Source organism: Canis aureus, chromosome 22, assembly GCF_053574225.1.
Source record: "Canis aureus isolate CA01 chromosome 22, VMU_Caureus_v.1.0, whole genome shotgun sequence".
Classification (NCBI taxonomy): Eukaryota; Metazoa; Chordata; class Mammalia; order Carnivora; family Canidae; genus Canis; species Canis aureus.
In genome coordinates, this window is record NC_135632.1 from 41,160,420 (window position 1) to 41,179,185 (window position 18,766).

The 18,766-nt window shown below is 42.5% G+C and overlaps 1 protein-coding gene across 4 annotated transcripts; it reads left to right on the top strand.

Annotated features, from left to right (window-relative positions):
* The first annotated feature begins 914 nt into the window (after positions 1-914).
* Positions 915-18,557, top strand: LYZL4 (lysozyme like 4). 4 transcript variants are annotated; one of them, XM_077865629.1, is made up of 6 exons: positions 989-1,110; positions 1,421-1,567; positions 4,394-4,595; positions 4,709-4,858; positions 11,273-11,351; positions 18,306-18,557. In XM_077865629.1, exons 2-6 carry the CDS (start codon positions 1,502-1,504, stop codon positions 18,421-18,423), a joined length of 615 nt encoding a protein of 204 aa, XP_077721755.1. In that variant the 5' UTR covers positions 989-1,110; positions 1,421-1,501; the 3' UTR covers positions 18,424-18,557. The 4 variants fall into 4 exon arrangements, with proteins under 4 accessions (XP_077721757.1, XP_077721758.1, XP_077721755.1 ...); XM_077865630.1 differs by lacking the exons at positions 989-1,110; positions 1,421-1,567 and adding exons at positions 2,044-3,061; positions 13,316-13,380; XM_077865631.1 differs by lacking the exons at positions 989-1,110; positions 1,421-1,567 and adding an exon at positions 915-968.
* Positions 18,558-18,766: the final 209 nt, after the last annotated feature.

An 18,766-nucleotide genomic window follows, 5' to 3' on the forward strand; every position in this document is an offset into this window, starting at 1 on the left:
GTGTCCATCGAAAGGTGAATGGATAAAGAAGATGTGGTCTATGTATACAATGGAATATTCCTCAGCCATTAGAAATGACAAATACCCACCATTTGCTTCGACATGGATGGAACTGGAGGGTATTATGCTGAGTGAAGTAAGTCAATCGGAGATGGACAAACATTATATGTTCTCATTCATTTGGGGAATATAAATAATAGTGAAAGGGAATATAAGGGAAGGGAGAAGAAATATATGGGAAATATCAGAAAGGGAGACAGAACATAAAGACTCCTAACTCTGGGAAATGAACTAGGGTTGGTGGAAGGGGAGGAGGGCGGGGGGTGGGGGTGAATGGGTGACGGGCACTGAGGGGGGCACTGGGATGGGATGAGCACTGGGTGTTATTCTGTATGTTGGTAAATTGAATACCAATAAAAAATAGACCTGCCCTACGACCCAGCAATTGCACTATTGGGGATTTACCCCAAAGATACAGATGCAGTGAAACGCCGGGACACCTGCACCCCGATGTTTATAGCAGCAATGGCCACGATAGCCAAACTGTGGAAGGAGCCTCGGTGTCCAACGAAAGATGAATGGATAAAGAAGATGTGGTTTATGTATACAATGGAATATTACTCAGCTATTAGAAATGACAAATACCCACCATTTGCTTCAACGTGGATGGAACTGGAGGGTATTATGCTGAGTGAAGTAAGTCAGTCGGAGAAGGACAAAAATAAATTTATTTATTTAAAAAAAAGAATTCTGATCTATAGAACTTTAAGATAATATATTTATGTAGCTTAAGCTTCTAAGTTTGATGTATCTTGGTACAGTAGCAACAGAAAACTAATACATTGCATTGGGGACAGACCCTTCTCTGCTTCAGAATGTTCTGGCACGTAGCAACTGATGTCATAGAAAAGATTCTAGAAGAGCAGGTTATAGAGAAGCACTTGTAGTTTAGAAGCTCTTAGGTGAAGGTAAGTGGGTTATCAAGGAAGTAGAATCTGAAAAGGCCAGGGAACCGAGTGCAGGTAGAGCAACTTCCCTGCAAAAGGTCAAAACTGCTGCAGTTGCCCTTCCCTGAGGAGGCTCTACCTCTGCAGAGGGACTGGTGAACTGGTAAGCTGGTATAGGGTAGGTAGGAACAGGGACAGATATGATGATACCCAGGTGCAGGAGACACTCAGAAAATCCATTTATTGCTTATATGATGACAATTCTGTTAGGAAGAGTTGGCTTTTTCCCCATTCATTCATTCATTCATTCAACAGAGATTCACAAAGCATCTCCTATACACTAGGCTCTAAGTTCTGGGGATAAAGCAGAGAACAAAACAGACCAGGTTTCTGCATTCCTTGTGTTTACACTCTGGTCTAAGACATAAACAAATTAAACAAGGTAATATCTGAAATTTACTTATATTTTGAAGAAAATAGAAATGATTTTCTGTGATAAAGCGGTGATAAGAGAGCCCTATTAGATATGCTGAGCTCACTTTTGAGCTGAGACCATGACCAGAAAGAGCAAGCTCTGTGATGCTCCAGGCAGAAGAAACAACAGGTGCAAAGAACCTATGGTAGGAATGAGATTGGAATGTACAAGAAAAAGAAATGTGATAGGGGAGTGTGGTGGTGTGAAAGTGAACAAGGGCAAGAGAGCTGTGAAAACAGACTAGAGAGGTGCTCAGGGGCTAGAGCAGGAAGGATCTTGTCGGCCAGGTTGAGGAGTTGGGATCTTATTTAAAGTGCCAGGGGAATCTATTGGAGATGGATGATGTGGCTGGATATATGTTTTTAAAGAGGACTTTCTAGTTGCTATGTGGATAATAGGGCATGGGGGAACAGGAGAGGATTGTGGACTATCAGAGTATATCTAGGAGACTCTACAGAAGTCAGAGATGATGGTGATCTGGACTGGGATGATGGCAGAAGGGATGGTGAGAGGTGGATTGGTTTTGAAAGAACAGGGGGAAGGGCTCCCAGTGAATTCACTGCAGGGGAAGAGGGAAGGAGGGAAGACTCAGCATGCCTTTTATGAGTATGTCTGGGAGACAGGTATCACCTGAAAATATCATTTGCTCTACTGGGAAATGTAAACATGGACTTCTCTTCCAATATGCATTAAATTTCAATTATTAAGCTAAGAGCACGGATGTGTGACCATAGTTCAAAAGATAAGTGTTTGCTGGGGATTCAATACTTTGTATATTTCATTCATTTACTTTTAAAGTGAACACAATTAGGTAAGTATTATTTTATTATTTAGATGAGGGAACTGAGGTACAGAGAGGCCGAGTAACTGTTTTAGATCACTCCAGGGATTCCTAAAATCAGAATCTGGATCCAGGCAACCTGACTCCCAAGTCTGAACACTTAAATGTTAGGCCCTCCTCAACAATGTTTTTGGTTTAATGGTGATGTCTGTAACTAATTATGTGACTTGAGAATTTAAACAAATATTTAAAAGCAAAATTCTTTTAATTCAGGAATACACTTATTTATTTCTAACTTTTCCCCAAGTTAGACATTTAAGTCATTGGTTCACAATAGGGGATGATTTTGTCCTCTAGGAGGTGTTTGGCAATGTATGGAGACATTTTTATTTGTCGCAACTGCGGGGGAGGATGTACTGTATATCTAGAGGCCAGGTGTGCTCCTAAATAAAATCTAGTGCACAGAAGAGCCTCCAGAGCAAAGAATTTTCCAGCCTAAGTGCCAAGGTCAAGAACCCCTTGTGCAGGTGAAGATAAGCTGGAGGACATGCATACACCTGTCAATGATGACAAAGAGGAGGGTCCAGTTAGTTGTCCAGTTGATATATATTTATGCAGTGTTGCAGGCTGTAGGGCATGCCAGGAAGAATATATGTTATAATTTCCAAATGCACATCCTAGTCTGAGGGATAAGACATGGTACAGAACAGGACAATCATCTGCTAGCTGTTCTGGAAGTGATTTTGAGAGCAGTAGGGTCTCAGAGAGGGAATATCCATGCAGGATTGCATCAGGCTTCAAGGAGGTGGCACCTGGAGCAGACACCTGAAGATGGAGCATTTGGTGGAGAAAAGCATGGTAGGGCCTTGTGGATTGGGAAGAGCCATGTGTGGAGAGCTAAGAATTAGCAGAAGCATGGGCAGTGAGGTTTGGGTAGGCAGAGAGGAACAGAGAAGGAGCAACATGGGAATTCAGAGTTCACTGAATTGATTCCTCCTGATGGAGGGAGGGCAGGGTAAGGCCAGGTTATGGAGGGCTCAGAAAGCCAAGTGTGGGTTTGCTATGATAAGGAATAGGGAACTAGCAGCATTCCCAACATGGCATTGTGCACATGCTTTGGGGACATTCCTCACTCATGTTAGAAAGCACCACCTGGAAGAGGTGGCCTGGAGGAGTGGAGACCAAGAGGCTGGACTATGACTCAACTTGCAGTGATTAGGGTGCAGGGAAGGGGTTACGTGAAGGTGATGAAGGGATGAAGGGGGTTTAGGGAATAGAGATGAGGGGGATTTAGAGGATGATGATGAGGAAGGTTCAGGGGATGGAAATGAGGGAGCTTTAAGGTGATGAAAATGAGATCAGGGGATGGAGATGAGAGGGGTTTAGGAGACAATGATGAGGGGGGTTTAGGTGGTGACAACAGAAATGGAGGAGAAGCTCAGGAATCAATTCTTTGAGCATCCCACACATGACCCCCCTTTTCACAGATGAGAAAAGAGAGGCCCTATGAGGCTAAGAGCCTTGTCTATTACTGCCAGTGATGAATCCCCCTATGACATGGCAGGTCTGGGCTGGACTGGGGTTTGTCTCCTTGTGTGGACAACCATAGAAAAGCTCAGAGGAGTTTGATCTATAGATAATCTGGAGATAAGACTATGGCAAGGGTAAGACCACAGCTCTGAATGTATTCTAGGATAAAATGCAATGGTGGAAATAATTCAGCGTAACAGTAGTGATTATTCTTGAGTAGTGGGACCACAACAAAGTTTTCCCTTCTTTTTCTGTTTTTCAACATGTATCTAATGGACAAGTTGTACTTTCATAATAAAGGGGAAGAGAAGATTTGAGCATGTGTATCTAACATGAGAGAGAAATGAGTGAGAAGAAAATCAAGCAGAAGCCACTGGGTTTTGCTGGAGGGAAAGAATGTGTGTGTGGGTGGGGTGGGGCGGGGAGGTGACCTTTTCAAGAGCTGTTTCCTTAGAAAATAGGGTGTCCAGAAGAGAAGGGGAGGCAGGGTTTCAGGTGTCTTGGTTTTGGGGTAATGTGAAGCCAAGGATTAGAGTGGGAAGAAGGATCATGGTAAGCCAGGTGGGACTCCCCTTTTTCTGAACACATTAAATCACCCGCCCCCACCCCCAGTGCCCTTCTTTACCCTCAGAGACACTAATGTCCTTGGGATCCTGGCAGGACTCTGTGACTCCACCGGCTTACCCGGCCACTATTGCCTTAAGCTGCCAGGAGCCTGAGAAGATGAAGGCATCTGTGGTTCTCTCCCTCATTGGCTACCTAGTGGTTCCAAGTGGTGCTGCTATCTTGGGGCGCTGCGTGGTAGCTAAGAAGCTCTATGATGGAGGCCTGAATTATTTTGAGGGCTACAGCCTTGAAAACTGTGAGTAGGCTCCTCTCAACCCCGTTCTTCCTCCCCTCCTTTCCCTCTGGCCCCTGCCCAGGCATCCCCAACTCCTCCCTCCTCCAAGCCACCCACCTCCTGTTCTATCTTAGGGGTGTGCCTGGCTTATTTTGAGAGCAAGTTCAACCCCATGGCCATCTACGAGAACTTGCCTGGTGGCTACACTGGCTACGGCCTCTTTCAGATTCGCGACTGGGACTGGTGCGACAGGGGCAGGAACCTCTGCCACATGTCCTGCTCTGGTAGGTCCCCCCTACTGACACACTTGGGCACTGGGGGCTGCAGCACAGAGCTCAGAGGCCAGCCTTCCAGGGGGGCCAGAGTTTATAGGTTTGGAGCAGGGAGGCAGAGGGCCTGGCAGGCTTAGTGCTGCACAGCAGAGTACACAGAGAGGAGAGTCGGGTGGTGGCCAGGGACAGAGTCATGGATTCCCCCATCCAGATGGGCAGAAAAGGCATCAGGATGTGGAAAGGTGGTGGGGAGGAGGCTGCAGGCATCAGAGCCCACCTGAGCCTGAAGGGTTCGAGCAGAGGGCTCTGCTCTGCATGGGCCTCATTTCACCCATGCTCAGCCACACACTCTTCTTCAAATGGAATAGATGCTGCCACTTGGACAGGCACAAGGGGTCACTGGGAGGAGGCAGAAGTAGGCCATTCCAAGAGAAGCTTTCCCTGCTGCTCTTAGGGGTCCCAGGTATCTGTAGTCAAGAGGATGCCTGGCCCAAGATCCCCTCCTCCTAGCATTCACTGAATACCTATGAAGTGCCAGGCCTCCTGGAGCTGACATTCTAGTGCTTGCTAACTGCCAGGTACTCCTTTATGCTCTTCATGGGTCTGAGTTCATCTAATCTTCACAAAGATCCCCATGACATGGGCACTGTTATTATCTCACTCTTTAAATGGGGAAACTGAGGCCCAGAGAAGGTAAGTACATGCTCAAAGCCACACAGCTGGTAGGTGTTATTGTTGAGGGGCAAACTCACACAGCATGGCCCCAGAGTCAGAGCCAGACTAATGGGCTGCACAACCATGCCAGAACTCTCTCTGACACCTGAGGCTGTCATTCTGCAGCAGGAGGGTCTGAGAGCCTGGCACTCTCAGGGTCTCCCTAATGAGCAAAGCTCCCTTCCCCATGATGAGTGAGAAATGTTCCAGAACCTGTGCCTTCTGAGCTGGGTCTTTAGGAGACAGAGTGGAGAGGTCATGGTAAAAGCTTTTAACTTTCTTATGTGGTCCAGAAGGAAGCTGCTTGATATTGGGCCCTATGCTTGGCCTTGGGATTCCAGAGAGGAGTAAGATAGTTTCCAGATTCAAGAAGAAGCAGAATTGCAAAGTAGGAGGGAAAGGTGCAGAAAACACATAGGAACCCAGTGAGAATCCTAACGGCCCCCAATATGAGTGAGCTACATGAGCCTGTGTAGGTCCCTTCTCAGAGCTTCCTCATCTGTGAAGTGGGGATGATACTAACTACTTCTTAAGGTTGCTGTGAGCATTAAATGTGATATTGTATGTGAAACACTGTGCAAGGCCCGTAGGAATCATGTGATCAAAGCTAGGGGACACCTACACATTAAGAACATAATTTAATTACTGTGATAGAACATTCAGTATTGCCCTGAGCTTCCTGGTAGCCAAAGAAAAAAGAGAACCCCACTGGGCCCGTAATTTATATCTCATAAGAAGATAGATAGATGATAGATAGATAGGTTGCCAGACTCTGACAGGAGAAACAAATAATTACCTGTAAAGGAAGTGGTACTACTGAGTGCTGTGATAAAAATATGGTGGATTAGATATCCTAAAAAACCCTCCTACTAGACAAAATGGGAAAAAAATTCTGGGTGCCTGGCTGGCTCAGTTGGTAAAGCATGTGACTCTCGAAATTGTGAGTTTAACTCCCATTAGGGCATGTAGCCTACTTAAAAAAAATTAATTAATCTACTGTAGTATCTGGCTGAGCTGGCAAGAACATAAAATCCTTAAAGGTTAAAATGAGAAGTGAGAATCCAGACAGGTAAGTGAGGATTGAAGTCGATGGTGACCTGGGGGGACATCAGCTGATTCCCTGTGGCCTAAGGCACAGGTTTGACGTCATTGTGTAGATAGGGCCTGAGCAAAATCAGGAGATGCATTGGAGACTCCACCAAAAGCCAAGACCCCAGAAAATCAGCTGAAAGGTGAGCTAGAAAGTCCTGAAAGCAAAGACATTCCAAATGGGGAAGGGTGGGGGGAACAGTCTCTTGGGAATTTGTCACCACAAGCCAGTAGGACTCACAATGAAGTAAGGTGTCATGGAGAGGTACGAGGCCCTGTGCTAAGTCCTGGGGGGCAGTTCAGAGGAATTGTCTACTGTCCTTGTCCAGCAAAGTGAGGGACAGAGAGAGCACAGGCTTTGAGGCCAGACAGAATCTTGGCTCCACCTCTTACTAGTTCTGAACGTTTGTTTTCTTATCTGTAAAGTAGAGGTAATAATAGTACTTACCTCACAAGGCTTTTGTGGGTTTTTAACATACTACAATGTATATAAAGTGCTGAGCGTAGTGTCGGGTGTACTTCCTGGTGTGTGATTAATACAACTTCATTCAAAGAATTTATAAGGTAGCTGGGGATTAGGGTGTGTGTGCATGCGTGTGTGTGTGTGCATGTAAGCATGTATGCACACGTGTATCTATGTATGCACATATGTATATTTGTATATATGTATTTAACATATTAGTGCTGAATTGAAGTGACATTTTATTCAGAAGAGGGGAGAAGGCACCGTGAGCTATGTGGGCAATGACAGAGTTTTAAGGACTGTCCTTATGAGCAGATGAACATGAACAAAGTCTAGGAAGAGGAACTGCATATGATGCATATGGTTCCCAAGCTGTGGGTATCAGGGGCAGAGCACTCACTTTAAGGGCAGGCTCTAGCTTTGTGTCCTGCCCCTTGGTAGGTCTCTAACGGTGGGGTCATGGAGGAAGGCAATGAAAGGTAAGGTTGTTTTTGTTTCTTTTGCCTTCGTGGATGTATCTTGCAAGAAGTTACTGTGGCTGAGTTCAAAAAGGGTGTTGCCTGTGTTCTCCTCTAGGGTTTTGATGGAATCTTGTCTCACATTTAGATCTTTCATCCATTTTGAGTTTATCTTTGTGTATGGTGAAAGAGAGTGATCTAGTTTCATTCTTCTGCATGTGGATGTCCAGTTTTCCCAGCACCATTTATTGAAGAGACTGTCTTTCTTCCAATGGATAGTCTTTCCTCCTTTATCGAATATTAGTTGACCATAAAGTTCAGGGTCCACTTCTGGGTTCTCTATTCTGTTCCATTGATCTCTGTGTCTGTTTTTGTGCCAGTACCACACTGTCTTGATGACCACAGCTTTGTAGTACAACCTGAAATCTGGCATTGTGATGCCCCCAGATATGGTTTTCTTTTTTAAAATTCCCCTGGCTATTCGGGGTCTTTTCTGATTCCACACAAATCTTAAAATAATTTGTTCTAACTCTCTGAAGAAAGTCCATGGTATTTTGATAGGGATTGCATTAAACGTGTATATTGCCCTGGGTAACATTGACATTTTCACAATATTAATTCTGCCAATCCATGAGCATGGAATATTTTTCCATCTCTTTGTGTCTTCCTCAATTTCTTTCAGAAGTGTTCTATAGGTTTTAGGGTATAGATCCTTTACCTCTTTGGTTAGGTTTATTCCTAGGTATCTTATGCTTTTGGGTGCAATTGTCAATGGGATTGACTCCTTAATTTCTCTTTCTTCAGTCTCATTGTTAGTGTATAGAAATGCCATTGATTTCTGGGCATTGATTTTGTATCCTGCCACGCTACCAAATTGCTGTATGAGTTCTAGCAATCTTGGGGTGGAGGCTTTTGGGTTTTCTATGTAGAGTATCATGTCATCGGCGAAGAGGGAGAGTTTGACTTCTTTGCCATTTTGAATGCCTTTAATGTCTTTTTGTTGTCTGATTGCTGAGGCTAGGACTTCCAATACTATGTTGAATAGCAGTGGTGAGAGTGGACATCCCTGTCTTGTTCCTGATCTTAGGGGAAAGGCTCCCAGTGCTTCCCCATTGAGAATGATATTTGCTGTGGGCTTTTCGTAGATGGCTTTTAAGATGTCGAGGAATGTTCCCTCTATCCCTACACTCTGAAGAGTTTTGATCAGCAATGAATGCTGTATTTTGTCAAATGCTTTCTCTGCATCTCAAAGAGTTAAAAATAGACCTGCCCTACGACCCAGCAATTGCACTGTTGGGGATTTACCCCAAAGATACAGATGCAATGAAACGCCGGGACACCTGCACCCCGATGTTTATAGCAGCAATGGCCACGATAGCCAAACTGTGGAAGGAGCCTCGGTGTCCAACGAAAGATGAATGGATAAAGAAGATGTGGTCTATGTATACAATGGAATATTACTCAGCCATTAGAAGTGACAAATACCCACCATTTGCTTCAACGTGGATGGAACTGGAGGGTATTATGCTGAGTGAAGTAAGTCAATCGGAGATGGACAAACAGTGTATGTTTTCATTCATTTTGGGAATATAAATAACAGTGAAAGGGAATATAAAGGATGGAAGAAGAAAAAGACTCCTAACTCCGGGAAACGAACTAGGGGTGGTGGAAGGGGAAGAGGGCAGGGGGTGGGGGTGAATGGGTGACGGGCACTGAGGGGGGCACTTGACGGGATGAACACTGGGTGTTATTCTGTATGTTGGTAAATTGAACACCAATAAAAAATAAATTTATTAAAAAAAAAAAAAGGAAGGTAAGGTTGTAGAAGCGGAAAGGCATGTTGGGGCAAAGAGTGAGTAAGCCAAGGGTTTGGGGTTTTGTTTTACCGGCAACTAGGGGGTGCCTAACCAATGTTTTCAGGAAAAGCAATCAGACTGGATTAGGGAAAGGGGAAGATTGATACGCAGTCAAGAAGGAATTGCAGTAATTCAGGTAGGAGGTCTCAGCTTCCATATTCAAAGAAGAGAATGGGATGATGAATGCCTAGTCATGTTGGCCCCTCAGAGGCACCTCTGGGCCATCTCAAATGGTGTTTCTTCTACCTGGAACACTTTTCCTTCTGTGATCCCTCCATCCCTTTTCCTTACCCTGATAGGACTCTTCTAGATGTTCCGTGGCCCAAAACCCTTCCCAACCCTTTGAGTCTGATTGGGTGCCCCCACTTACCACTCCCACATCAAGCTGCATTCCCCCATCATTCCAGGTATCCTTTGTATGATAACTGTCTACGATCTTTATCTCCCCCTTTCAGACTGCAGGTTCTAGGAGGACAGGCTATTGTGGACAGGCTATTGGCTATTGTGGACATTGCTGCTAGAAACATCGAGGTGCAGGTGTCCCGGCGTTTCATTACATCTGAATCTTTGGGGTAAATCCCCAACAGTGCAATTGCTGGGTCATAGGGCAGGTCTATTTTTAACTCTTTGAGGAACCTCCACACAGTTTTCCAGAGTGGCTGCACCAGTTCACATTCCCACCAACAGTGTAAGAGGGTTCCCTTTTCTCCGCATCCTCTCCAACATTTGTGGTTTCCTGCCTTGTTAATTTTCCCCATTCTCACTGGTGTGACGTGGTATCTCATTGTGGTTTTGATTTGTATTTCCCTGATGGCAAGTGATGCAGTGCATTTTCTCATGTGCGTGTTGGCCATGTCTATGTCTTCCTCTGTGAGATTTCTCTTCATGTCTTTTGCCCATTTCATGATTGGATTGTTTGTTTCTTGGGTGTTGAGTTTAAGAAGTTCTTTATAGATCTTGGAAACTAGCCCTTTATCTGATACGTCTTGCAAATATCTTCTCCCATTCTGTAGGTTGTCTTTGAGTTTTGTTGACTGTATCCTTTGCTGTGCAAAAGCTTCTTATCTTGATGAAATCCCAATAGTTCATTTTTGCTTTTGTTTCTTTTGCCTTCGTGGATGTATCTTGCAAGAAGTTACTATGGCCGAGTTCAAAAAGGGTGTTGCCTGTGTTCTTCTCTAGGGTTTTGATGGAATCTTGTCTCACATTTAGATCTTTCATCCATTTTGAGTTTATCTTTGTGTATGGTGAAAGAGAGTGGTCTAGTTTCATTCTTCTGCATGTGGATGTCCAATTTTCCCAGCACCATTTATTGAAGAGACTGTCTTTCTTCCAATGGATAGTCTTTCCTCCTTTATCGAATATTAGTTGACCATAAAGTTCAGGGTCCACTTCTGGGTTCTCTATTCTGTTCCATTGATCTCTGTGTCTGTTTTTGTGCCAGTACCACACTGTCTTGATGACCACAGCTTTGTAGTACAACCTGAAATCTGGCATTGTGATGCCCCCAGATATGGTTTTCTTTTTTAAAATTCAGGACAGGGATATATTGACTGCATTTTCCATTCTACTTCCACTGCTTCTTTACATTGCTTAGCACAGAGTATTCACTATACATATTTTTAATGAAAGTATTATAAGAATTACAAGAGAAAAATCTATAGATTTTGTAAGAGATGACCACATGCTACCATCTTTCAGGGTTGCCTTAGAAAAATCTAGGCATAGATTTATCCTTGGACTCACATGGAAGCCTCTCTAATGTTAGCACACTAGACCTTCCCTGACATCACTCTAAGTGGTGCCAGTTATAGACTTGTATTGTTCCACTTTATTTTCTCCACAGCTTTACTGAATCCAAATTTGAAGAAGACAATTGAATGTGCCAAGAAAATTGTAAAAGGAAAAGACGGGATGGGAGCATGGTAAGTGGTACATTTTTTAATAGTGTATGTTGATGTCCTCCACCCATTATCTTTAATCCTAATCTTGGCCTAATCTTGGTTTCTGAACATCTGTAGTCTCAAATGAGTGGGATCTTAATCATCATGCTAAGCAGTAGACCACCACTGAGTTCTGCATCCCCAAAGTCTCAGAAGGAAGGACATAATTATCAAATTGCCTTAAGTGGAATGTACTTTTTTCCTTCTTAGATCTTGCTTAGGGTTATACAGAGGGCTAGGATGAGTATCCTTGAAATAAACCTCTGTGGGATGCCTGGGTGGCTCAGCGGTTGAGCATCTGCCTTTGGCTCAGGGTGTGATCCTGGGATCTGGGATTGAGTCCCACATCAGACTTCTTGCAGGGAGCCTGCTTCTCCCTCTGCCTGTGTCTCTGCCCGCCCCCCGCCCTGTCTCTCATGAATAAATAAATAAAATCTTTAAAAAAGAGAATCTTATAGGAATTTAGATGAAAGAAATAATCAGAGATATACACAAATATATGTATTTTTAAGATTTTATTTATTTATTCATGAGAGACACAGAGTCAGAGAGGCAGAGACACAGGCAGAGGGAGAAGCAGCCTCCATGCAGGGAGCCCGATGTGGGACTTGATCCTGGGTCTCCAGGATCACACCCTGGGCAGAAGGCGGCACTAAACCGCTGAGCCACCCAGGCTGCCCTCCTATAAGGTACTTAATGCATGTTGTGAAATAACTCTCCAGCAAGTTTGCACCAATTTATATTCATATTAAGAGTTTAGTAAAATTCTATTTACTGCACTCTCATCAATTATAAATCTTTGCCATTTGAAAGGCATATAACAATTTTATCTTCTTTTGCATTTTGTGATATTTCATTAGGGTGTTTTCCTGTTATGTTTGCTATATATTTATATTATTTTGTGATTTTTTTTCCTGCGGCCCTTGTCCTTTGCTTATTTTTAAATTTCAGGTCCTCATATTTACTTGTAAGAACACCTTACATATTAAGTATTATATTAGGTGTATTAGCAGATAATTATATATTTGCTACCAGAAATAACTGCAGCTCTGATTTCTTCTTTAAGCAGATATTTGCTTCAGAAAGCCATCTAAAATTTACAAGTGGTTGGGCCTGTATTTGACTTCTTTCACTCAATACTTGTTCATACTGTTGTGCATAGTTCTAATTTGTTCTCATTGCAGTATAATATTCCATTATGTGGATATATCAGTTTATATATCCATTATTCTGTTGGTGAGTATTTGGGTAGTTTTCACTTTTTTAGTGCTGCCATGGACATTCTGTACTTTTCTTTTGGTGAATATATAAATGGATTTCCATTGATTTTACCAAGGAATGAAATCACTGATATTAGGATATGTATATTTTCAGATCTGGTATATTTTACCAAACCACTTTCTAAAGAGATTCTGTTTACACTCCCATCAGCAGTCGCAGTTTTCAGTGGCTCCAAATTATTGAGAATGCTTGGTATTTTTTGTTTATTCTTGTGACTGTAGTGGTATTGCACTGGGTTTTAGTTTGTATTTCCTTGGCAGCTAATGGGATTGAGCACTTTTTCTAATGTTTATTGGCCATTTAGATATCCTTTTATGTGAAGTGCCTATTCAAATCTTTTGTCGGTTTTTCTATTGTATTTGTCTTATTAACTTATCAGGAATTATTTATATATTCTGGATAAAAGTTTTTATTGGATACAAGTATTGCATACATCTTCTTTCATTCTGTGAGTTACCTTCTGCTTTTCTTAATGGAGTCTTGATAAAATGAAATTCTTAATATAGTCTAAATTATTATTACTTTCATTTTATGGTTATTTTAGAGAAATATTTGTCTATTCTTAGGTCATGAGGGTATTCTTAACTTTTTTTTTCTAAAAGCTTTATTTAATCTTTCATATTTGGCTCTACAATACCTTTTTCTTGCTTTATTGCATTGGCTAGGATCACCAGTAAATGTTGAATAGAAGTGATGATAGTGGCATCCTTGCTCATTCCCAATCTCACAGGTAAGTTTGATATTTTATCATTAAGTGTTATATTTTCTTTAAACGTTCTGAGATACTCTTATTCAGATTGAGTGTTCTTTCCGTTTCTAGTTTGTTAAAGTTTTTAAAATCATGAATGGGTGTTGAATTTTGGTTATTACATATTTAGTATCTTTTCAATTCTATGTTAGCCTATCCATATTTTTTTTTAATTCAAGTCTTTGCCTTTTTAATTTCTCTTCTCTTCCATGGCTTTCTCCAGAGGTTATGCCTGGTTACATCTGATTGAGGCTCTCAGTTTTATAAAACTTACTTTTGGATTCTGTAGTATGTTATTCTCATAAAAATGTTTCTCTGAATTTCATGATGATGCCCTTTATCTTATACTAATATTTCCCATAAGTACCATGTTAGTTTTATTTTTCCTTAAATAAGGACAGGTTTACCTATATTTAGTATTTGCCTAATAGACAGGTTATGTGACTTTTTCTTGTTTCAGCTCACTGTTATTTTAGTAGTGGTTCAGACCCACTTCACAAATGTCCATCTGGGCATAGACTGCTGTGCAAGACTTCTGGCCCAGTTTCTGTGTTGCAGATTTTCCTGATATGTGTGCCTAGTCCTCTCTCATAGGCTAAGCCAGTGGAGTACATGAAAACTCCATTTCCAGCATGCACTTCTATCATCTCCATTGATCATGGTGGGCCTACACTATCCACTGTCTAACCACCAATTTCCACCATCTTTTGCCTTTTCTACCCCACATTTCAGAATTGAATGCTTGGTTGTTTCAGGGCACTGTAGTCACCAGTTAGATTTAGAAACAATGTCATATTTCCTCAGTTCAAGATTGTACATCTTAATATTTTTGCTATTAGGGTTTATCCTGCAATAGCTTCCTCCCACAAAAGTTGTTAGTAAATCACTAATGTATTTTACCATAGAAGGAATCTTACAATAGAGGAAATCCTTTCATGATAGCTATAATTTCTTTACTTCTTTCATCTGTAGGCTTTATATATTTACATAAACATCATCATTTAATCCTCTCGAATCCTTGTGCAGTGACTATTCTTATTCCCCATAAAATGAGGACATGGAGGCATAGAGGTACAACAAGTTACACGTGGCCATAGCGTTGGAATTAATTCTAGATCTTTGCTATTCTAGACCTCAGCTTTCACAAGTCTACTCAGAGATGGGGGGTGGTTGGCCTGGGAAATCTGTGCTCCATCATGTGGAAGGCAACTGAAGGACTCTATACAGTTCTTCTGTGGGGGCAACTCATGGCTTCCAAACAAGTCAGTGAGTGCTGGAGGGGCAGACCTGCAGGTAGATTAATTTTACCAGTGGAAATCTTGAGTGGTGTTTCTTACAGTGACCTCTGGGCCCTGTAGGCAGTGGAAACCTCGTTCAGAATGTGGCAACAGGAAGTGTGTCAATCTCAGAGGTCAGCTTTTTGTTGTTGCTTTTTTGTCTTTTTCTGTGCCTTTTGGTGCTAAATTCAGTTGGAGATTTTTGTCTGTTTTTCTTGCCTCTGTCTCCAGCATCTTGCTCTGTGTCTGGCATATAATAGGTATGCCCTAAATATTTGTTGAAAGATCGAGGCTGCATTTGGGCTATTACCTAGAAGCCATTACATTTTTTAAAAGAATTTATCATTTATTATTTCTGAAAATAAAAATAATACATGTGTTTAAAGATGATAATCAAAAAGTAAACTTCTTGCTCTTGTCAGCAGCCTCCTGAAGGTCACAACTATTAATATGTCTTATAAATCAGAGAAAAATGTATAAACATTGAGAATGAGAAAAATATTTTAAAATACACATGAAATCCCAACATATACACTGATTTGCACCTAACTTTTTTTTTCACTTATTAATAAAATCAAATCTTGGTATATCATCAACTAAAGGTCTCTGCCCTCTAAATGCTGCAGGTAATTATCTGCCAGTCCCCTATCAATAAACATTTAGATTTTTTCCCATTTGCCAGGTGCATTTAAATGTGGGTAGAGAGATTGCTAAACTGGCATTCAGAGAGGGGCACCTCCAATATACTGCATGATGGGGCCTGTGTTCCCCCAGCTTGCCAACCTAGAGCAATAAAATTTGTGTGGTTTTTGGAAATTGAGACTTAAATGATGCCATTCTATTTTGCTTTGCAAAATATTTTTAAACTACAAAGAATTTGAGCATCTTCTTGTGTGTTTGTTGGCCATTTTTCTCTAAACTGATTATTCACATGCTTAGCCCATTTTTTTTTATTTTATTTTTTAAATAATAAATTTATTTTTTATTGGTGTTCAATTTGCCAACATACAGAATAACTCCCAGTGCTCATCCCGTCAAGTGCTCCCCTCAGTGCCCGCCACCCAGTCACCCCCACCCCCTGCCCTCCTCCCCTTCCACCACCCCTAGTTCGTTTCCCAGAGTTAGGAGTCTTTATGTTCTGTCTCCCTTTCTGATATTTCCTACCCATTTCTTCTCCCTTCCCCTCTATTCCCTTTCACTATTATTTATATTCCCCAAATGAATGAGACCATATAATGTTTGTCCTTCTCCGATTGACTCATTTCACTCAGCATAATACCCTCCGGTTCCATCCACGTTGAAGCAAATGGTGGGTATTTGTTGTTTCTAATGGCTGAGGAATATTCCATTGTATACATAGACCACATCTTCTTTATTCATTCATCTTTCGATGGACACCGAGGCTCCTTCCACAGTTTGGCTATTGTGGACATTGCTGCTAGAAACATCGGGGTGCAGGTGTCCCGGCGTTTCATTGCGTCTGTATCCTTGGGGTAAATCCCCAGCAGTGCAATTGCTGGGTCGTAGTAGCCCATTTTTCTACTGGGATGTTAATGTTTTCTTTTGTTTTTATTGATTTTAGATGTGTCCTTTATAAATCAGGGTTATTAGACCTTTATCCATGATATCTATGTGAACTACTTTTCTCAGGTTTGCTGTTTGTATTTTTACATTGTCTATGGTATTTTCATATAGGAGTTTTACATTTTCACAGAATCAGATCCTTCAATATTTTGTTTCATGCATGGCTCCTGAATTTATATGGAACTGCACTCCAAGTTTGTAAAGAAATGAAGCTATGTTTTCTTCCATATTAGAACAGTGCCTGCCCATAGGATGCCTGGGTGGCTCAGCAGTTGAGTGTCTGCCTTCAGCCCCGGGCATGATCCTGGAGTCACGAGATCGAGACCCACATTGAGCTCCCTGCATGGAGCTTGCTTCTCTCTCTGCCTGTGTCTCTGCCTCTCTCTCTGTGTGTCTCTCATGAATAAATAAATAAAATCTTAAAAAAAAAAACATAGAACAGTACCTGCCCAAAATGAGCCCTATAATTGAATTTTTGTTAATAAATTAGAAAAGAGAATTCTCATGGTTTTATGTTTTTATACTTAAATTGCTGACCTTCTTGGAATTTGTTGTCATATAAAAAATGAGGTGTAGGGATCCAGGTTTCTATTTTTCAAATGGTTAATCAGTGTTCTGAATACCACTTATACATTAATCCATTTTCCTTACTAATTTAATGGATTATACTTTAAAGTGGGAGTCCCCTTACTAGTGTGTCTTCCCAGTGTTTAAAATATCTTTCATACAGTCTCTACTCTGCAATTAATTGGAAGCATGGCTGGCTCTCTAGGGTGAGCACTAATGAGCTAAAATCATCTTTATTGCACAACACTAAGTAGAGATATGCTGGGCCAGGCTGATTAAAGCCTTCTCACTTGTTCAGGACTCCCAGCAAAGTGAGCTTTTATTAAACTAATAAGCACCCACGTCTTTTCAAAGCTCAGATAAAGCAGCTCAGCAGAGTTGAGGCAGACAGAAAAGGAGAAGACCAAGGGCCTGCACACCTACAGGATTCCCTTCTTCAGTGCCTGCCCTGGGCTGTGGAGAGCCCTGCAGTTTCTGAAAATATGTATGTGTGTGTTTTCCCCACTGCTTTATAGTTGTGAGGGGCTAGGGAATCAGATACCCCCACCCCTTTTTTAACTTTTTAAAAAAAATTTTATTTATTCATGAGAGACACACAGAGAGAGGTAGAGACATAGGCACAGGGAGAAGCAAGTTCCTCACAGGGAGCCCGATGTGGGACTCAATCCTAGGACCTCAGGATCATGCCCTGAGATGAAGGCAGATGCTCAACCGCTGAGCCACTCAGGGGTCCTAGAACCCCTTCTTTAACTGTGGGACCCCCTACCCTGGAAGACTCATGGGGGCCTGCCTGGCTAACAGACAGCTTACTAACCAGGATTTCTAATGGCTTGCAGCTGGCCTGGTGAACCCCACAGCTTCTAGGTTGGGATAAGAGGACCTGGGGTTTGGGTGCTGGCATGGGGGCTGAGAATAGAGGAATCACTTTTAGGGGCACGAGGAGAAAAAGTTTGAGAGAAACAGTCTAACTGGCCTAGGCAGGGTTGAGGAGCTAGGGAAGAAGCACGTGCATGGAAAGGTGAAAGAAACCCTGGCTTAAGGTCAAGGATTCCCATTTCAGATCAAGGGCCTGCCAAGGACTCACCACCTGAACCTGGGCAAGTCATGGAACTTCTCTGGTGCTCACTTCAGAGAATTTATGAGTACTTCTCTTATCAAGGGCTAGGGGAGGGTCTCCAAATTCACAGTGTGAGATTTATGGATTTATGGATTGAAGGGGGGCCGGTGGTGTGAGCCTGAGGATTTAGGGGACACTAGCATTCATGCTAGGATGTGCTGGAGTCAGCAAGAGAATCATACTCGAGATGCACAAAAGAAATGTGCATCTGCAGCAGCTGGGTGGCAAGCTCCAACCAATGCTTCAAGGGTCAGGCCAGGGTGTAAATGGGCTGGGTGGGGAGGAGACTGGAACCCTGCAGATCCTGAGCTCAGACACTGGGGAGCCCCTCCTGTTCACTTTCCCTGCTTTCCTCTCTGCAGGCCCTCCTGGTCCCTGAACTGCAGGTTCGCTGACAATCTGGCGCGGTGGTTGGATGGTTGCAGACTTTATCGGCAAGGGTGGCCCCGACAACACTCTCCAGTGGCACCTTCCAAATGAAGATGCTTTTCTGTAAGCTATCTTCCCTCAATCCTGTTGATTATCTCCCCGCTTGGCAGCTCCAGATGGAACAGGACAAATTCTGCTTTATCGGGGGATGCAGAATGCAGAATAAACCAGCTACTTACTCAAAAGGACCAAAGGTGTCCACTTGTCTAATTATACTGTGATTGTTACTAGCATAACCATGGAGGATTTGAAGGAAGGAAACTATCTGGACAAGATGTATCCATGAATGTCAATATTAGGTAGGGAAGGGAAGAAAAGATAACAGTGAAAGAGGGGTCAAAGGCAAGCAGGGCCACCAGTCCCAAGCTGTGCCCATGCTAGGACATGCAGGAGG

Coding starts and splice junctions, on each gene's coding strand:
- LYZL4 (XM_077865629.1), top strand. CDS start 1,502: ATGACCAGAAAGAGCAAGCTCTGTGATGCTCCAGGCAGAAGAAACAAC. Junction 4,596..4,708: donor GGGCTACAGCCTTGAAAACT/GTGAGTAGGCTC, acceptor GTTCTATCTTAG/GGGTGTGCCTGGCTTATTTT. Junction 11,352..18,305: donor AAAGACGGGATGGGAGCATG/GTAAGTGGTACA, acceptor TCCTCTCTGCAG/GCCCTCCTGGTCCCTGAACT.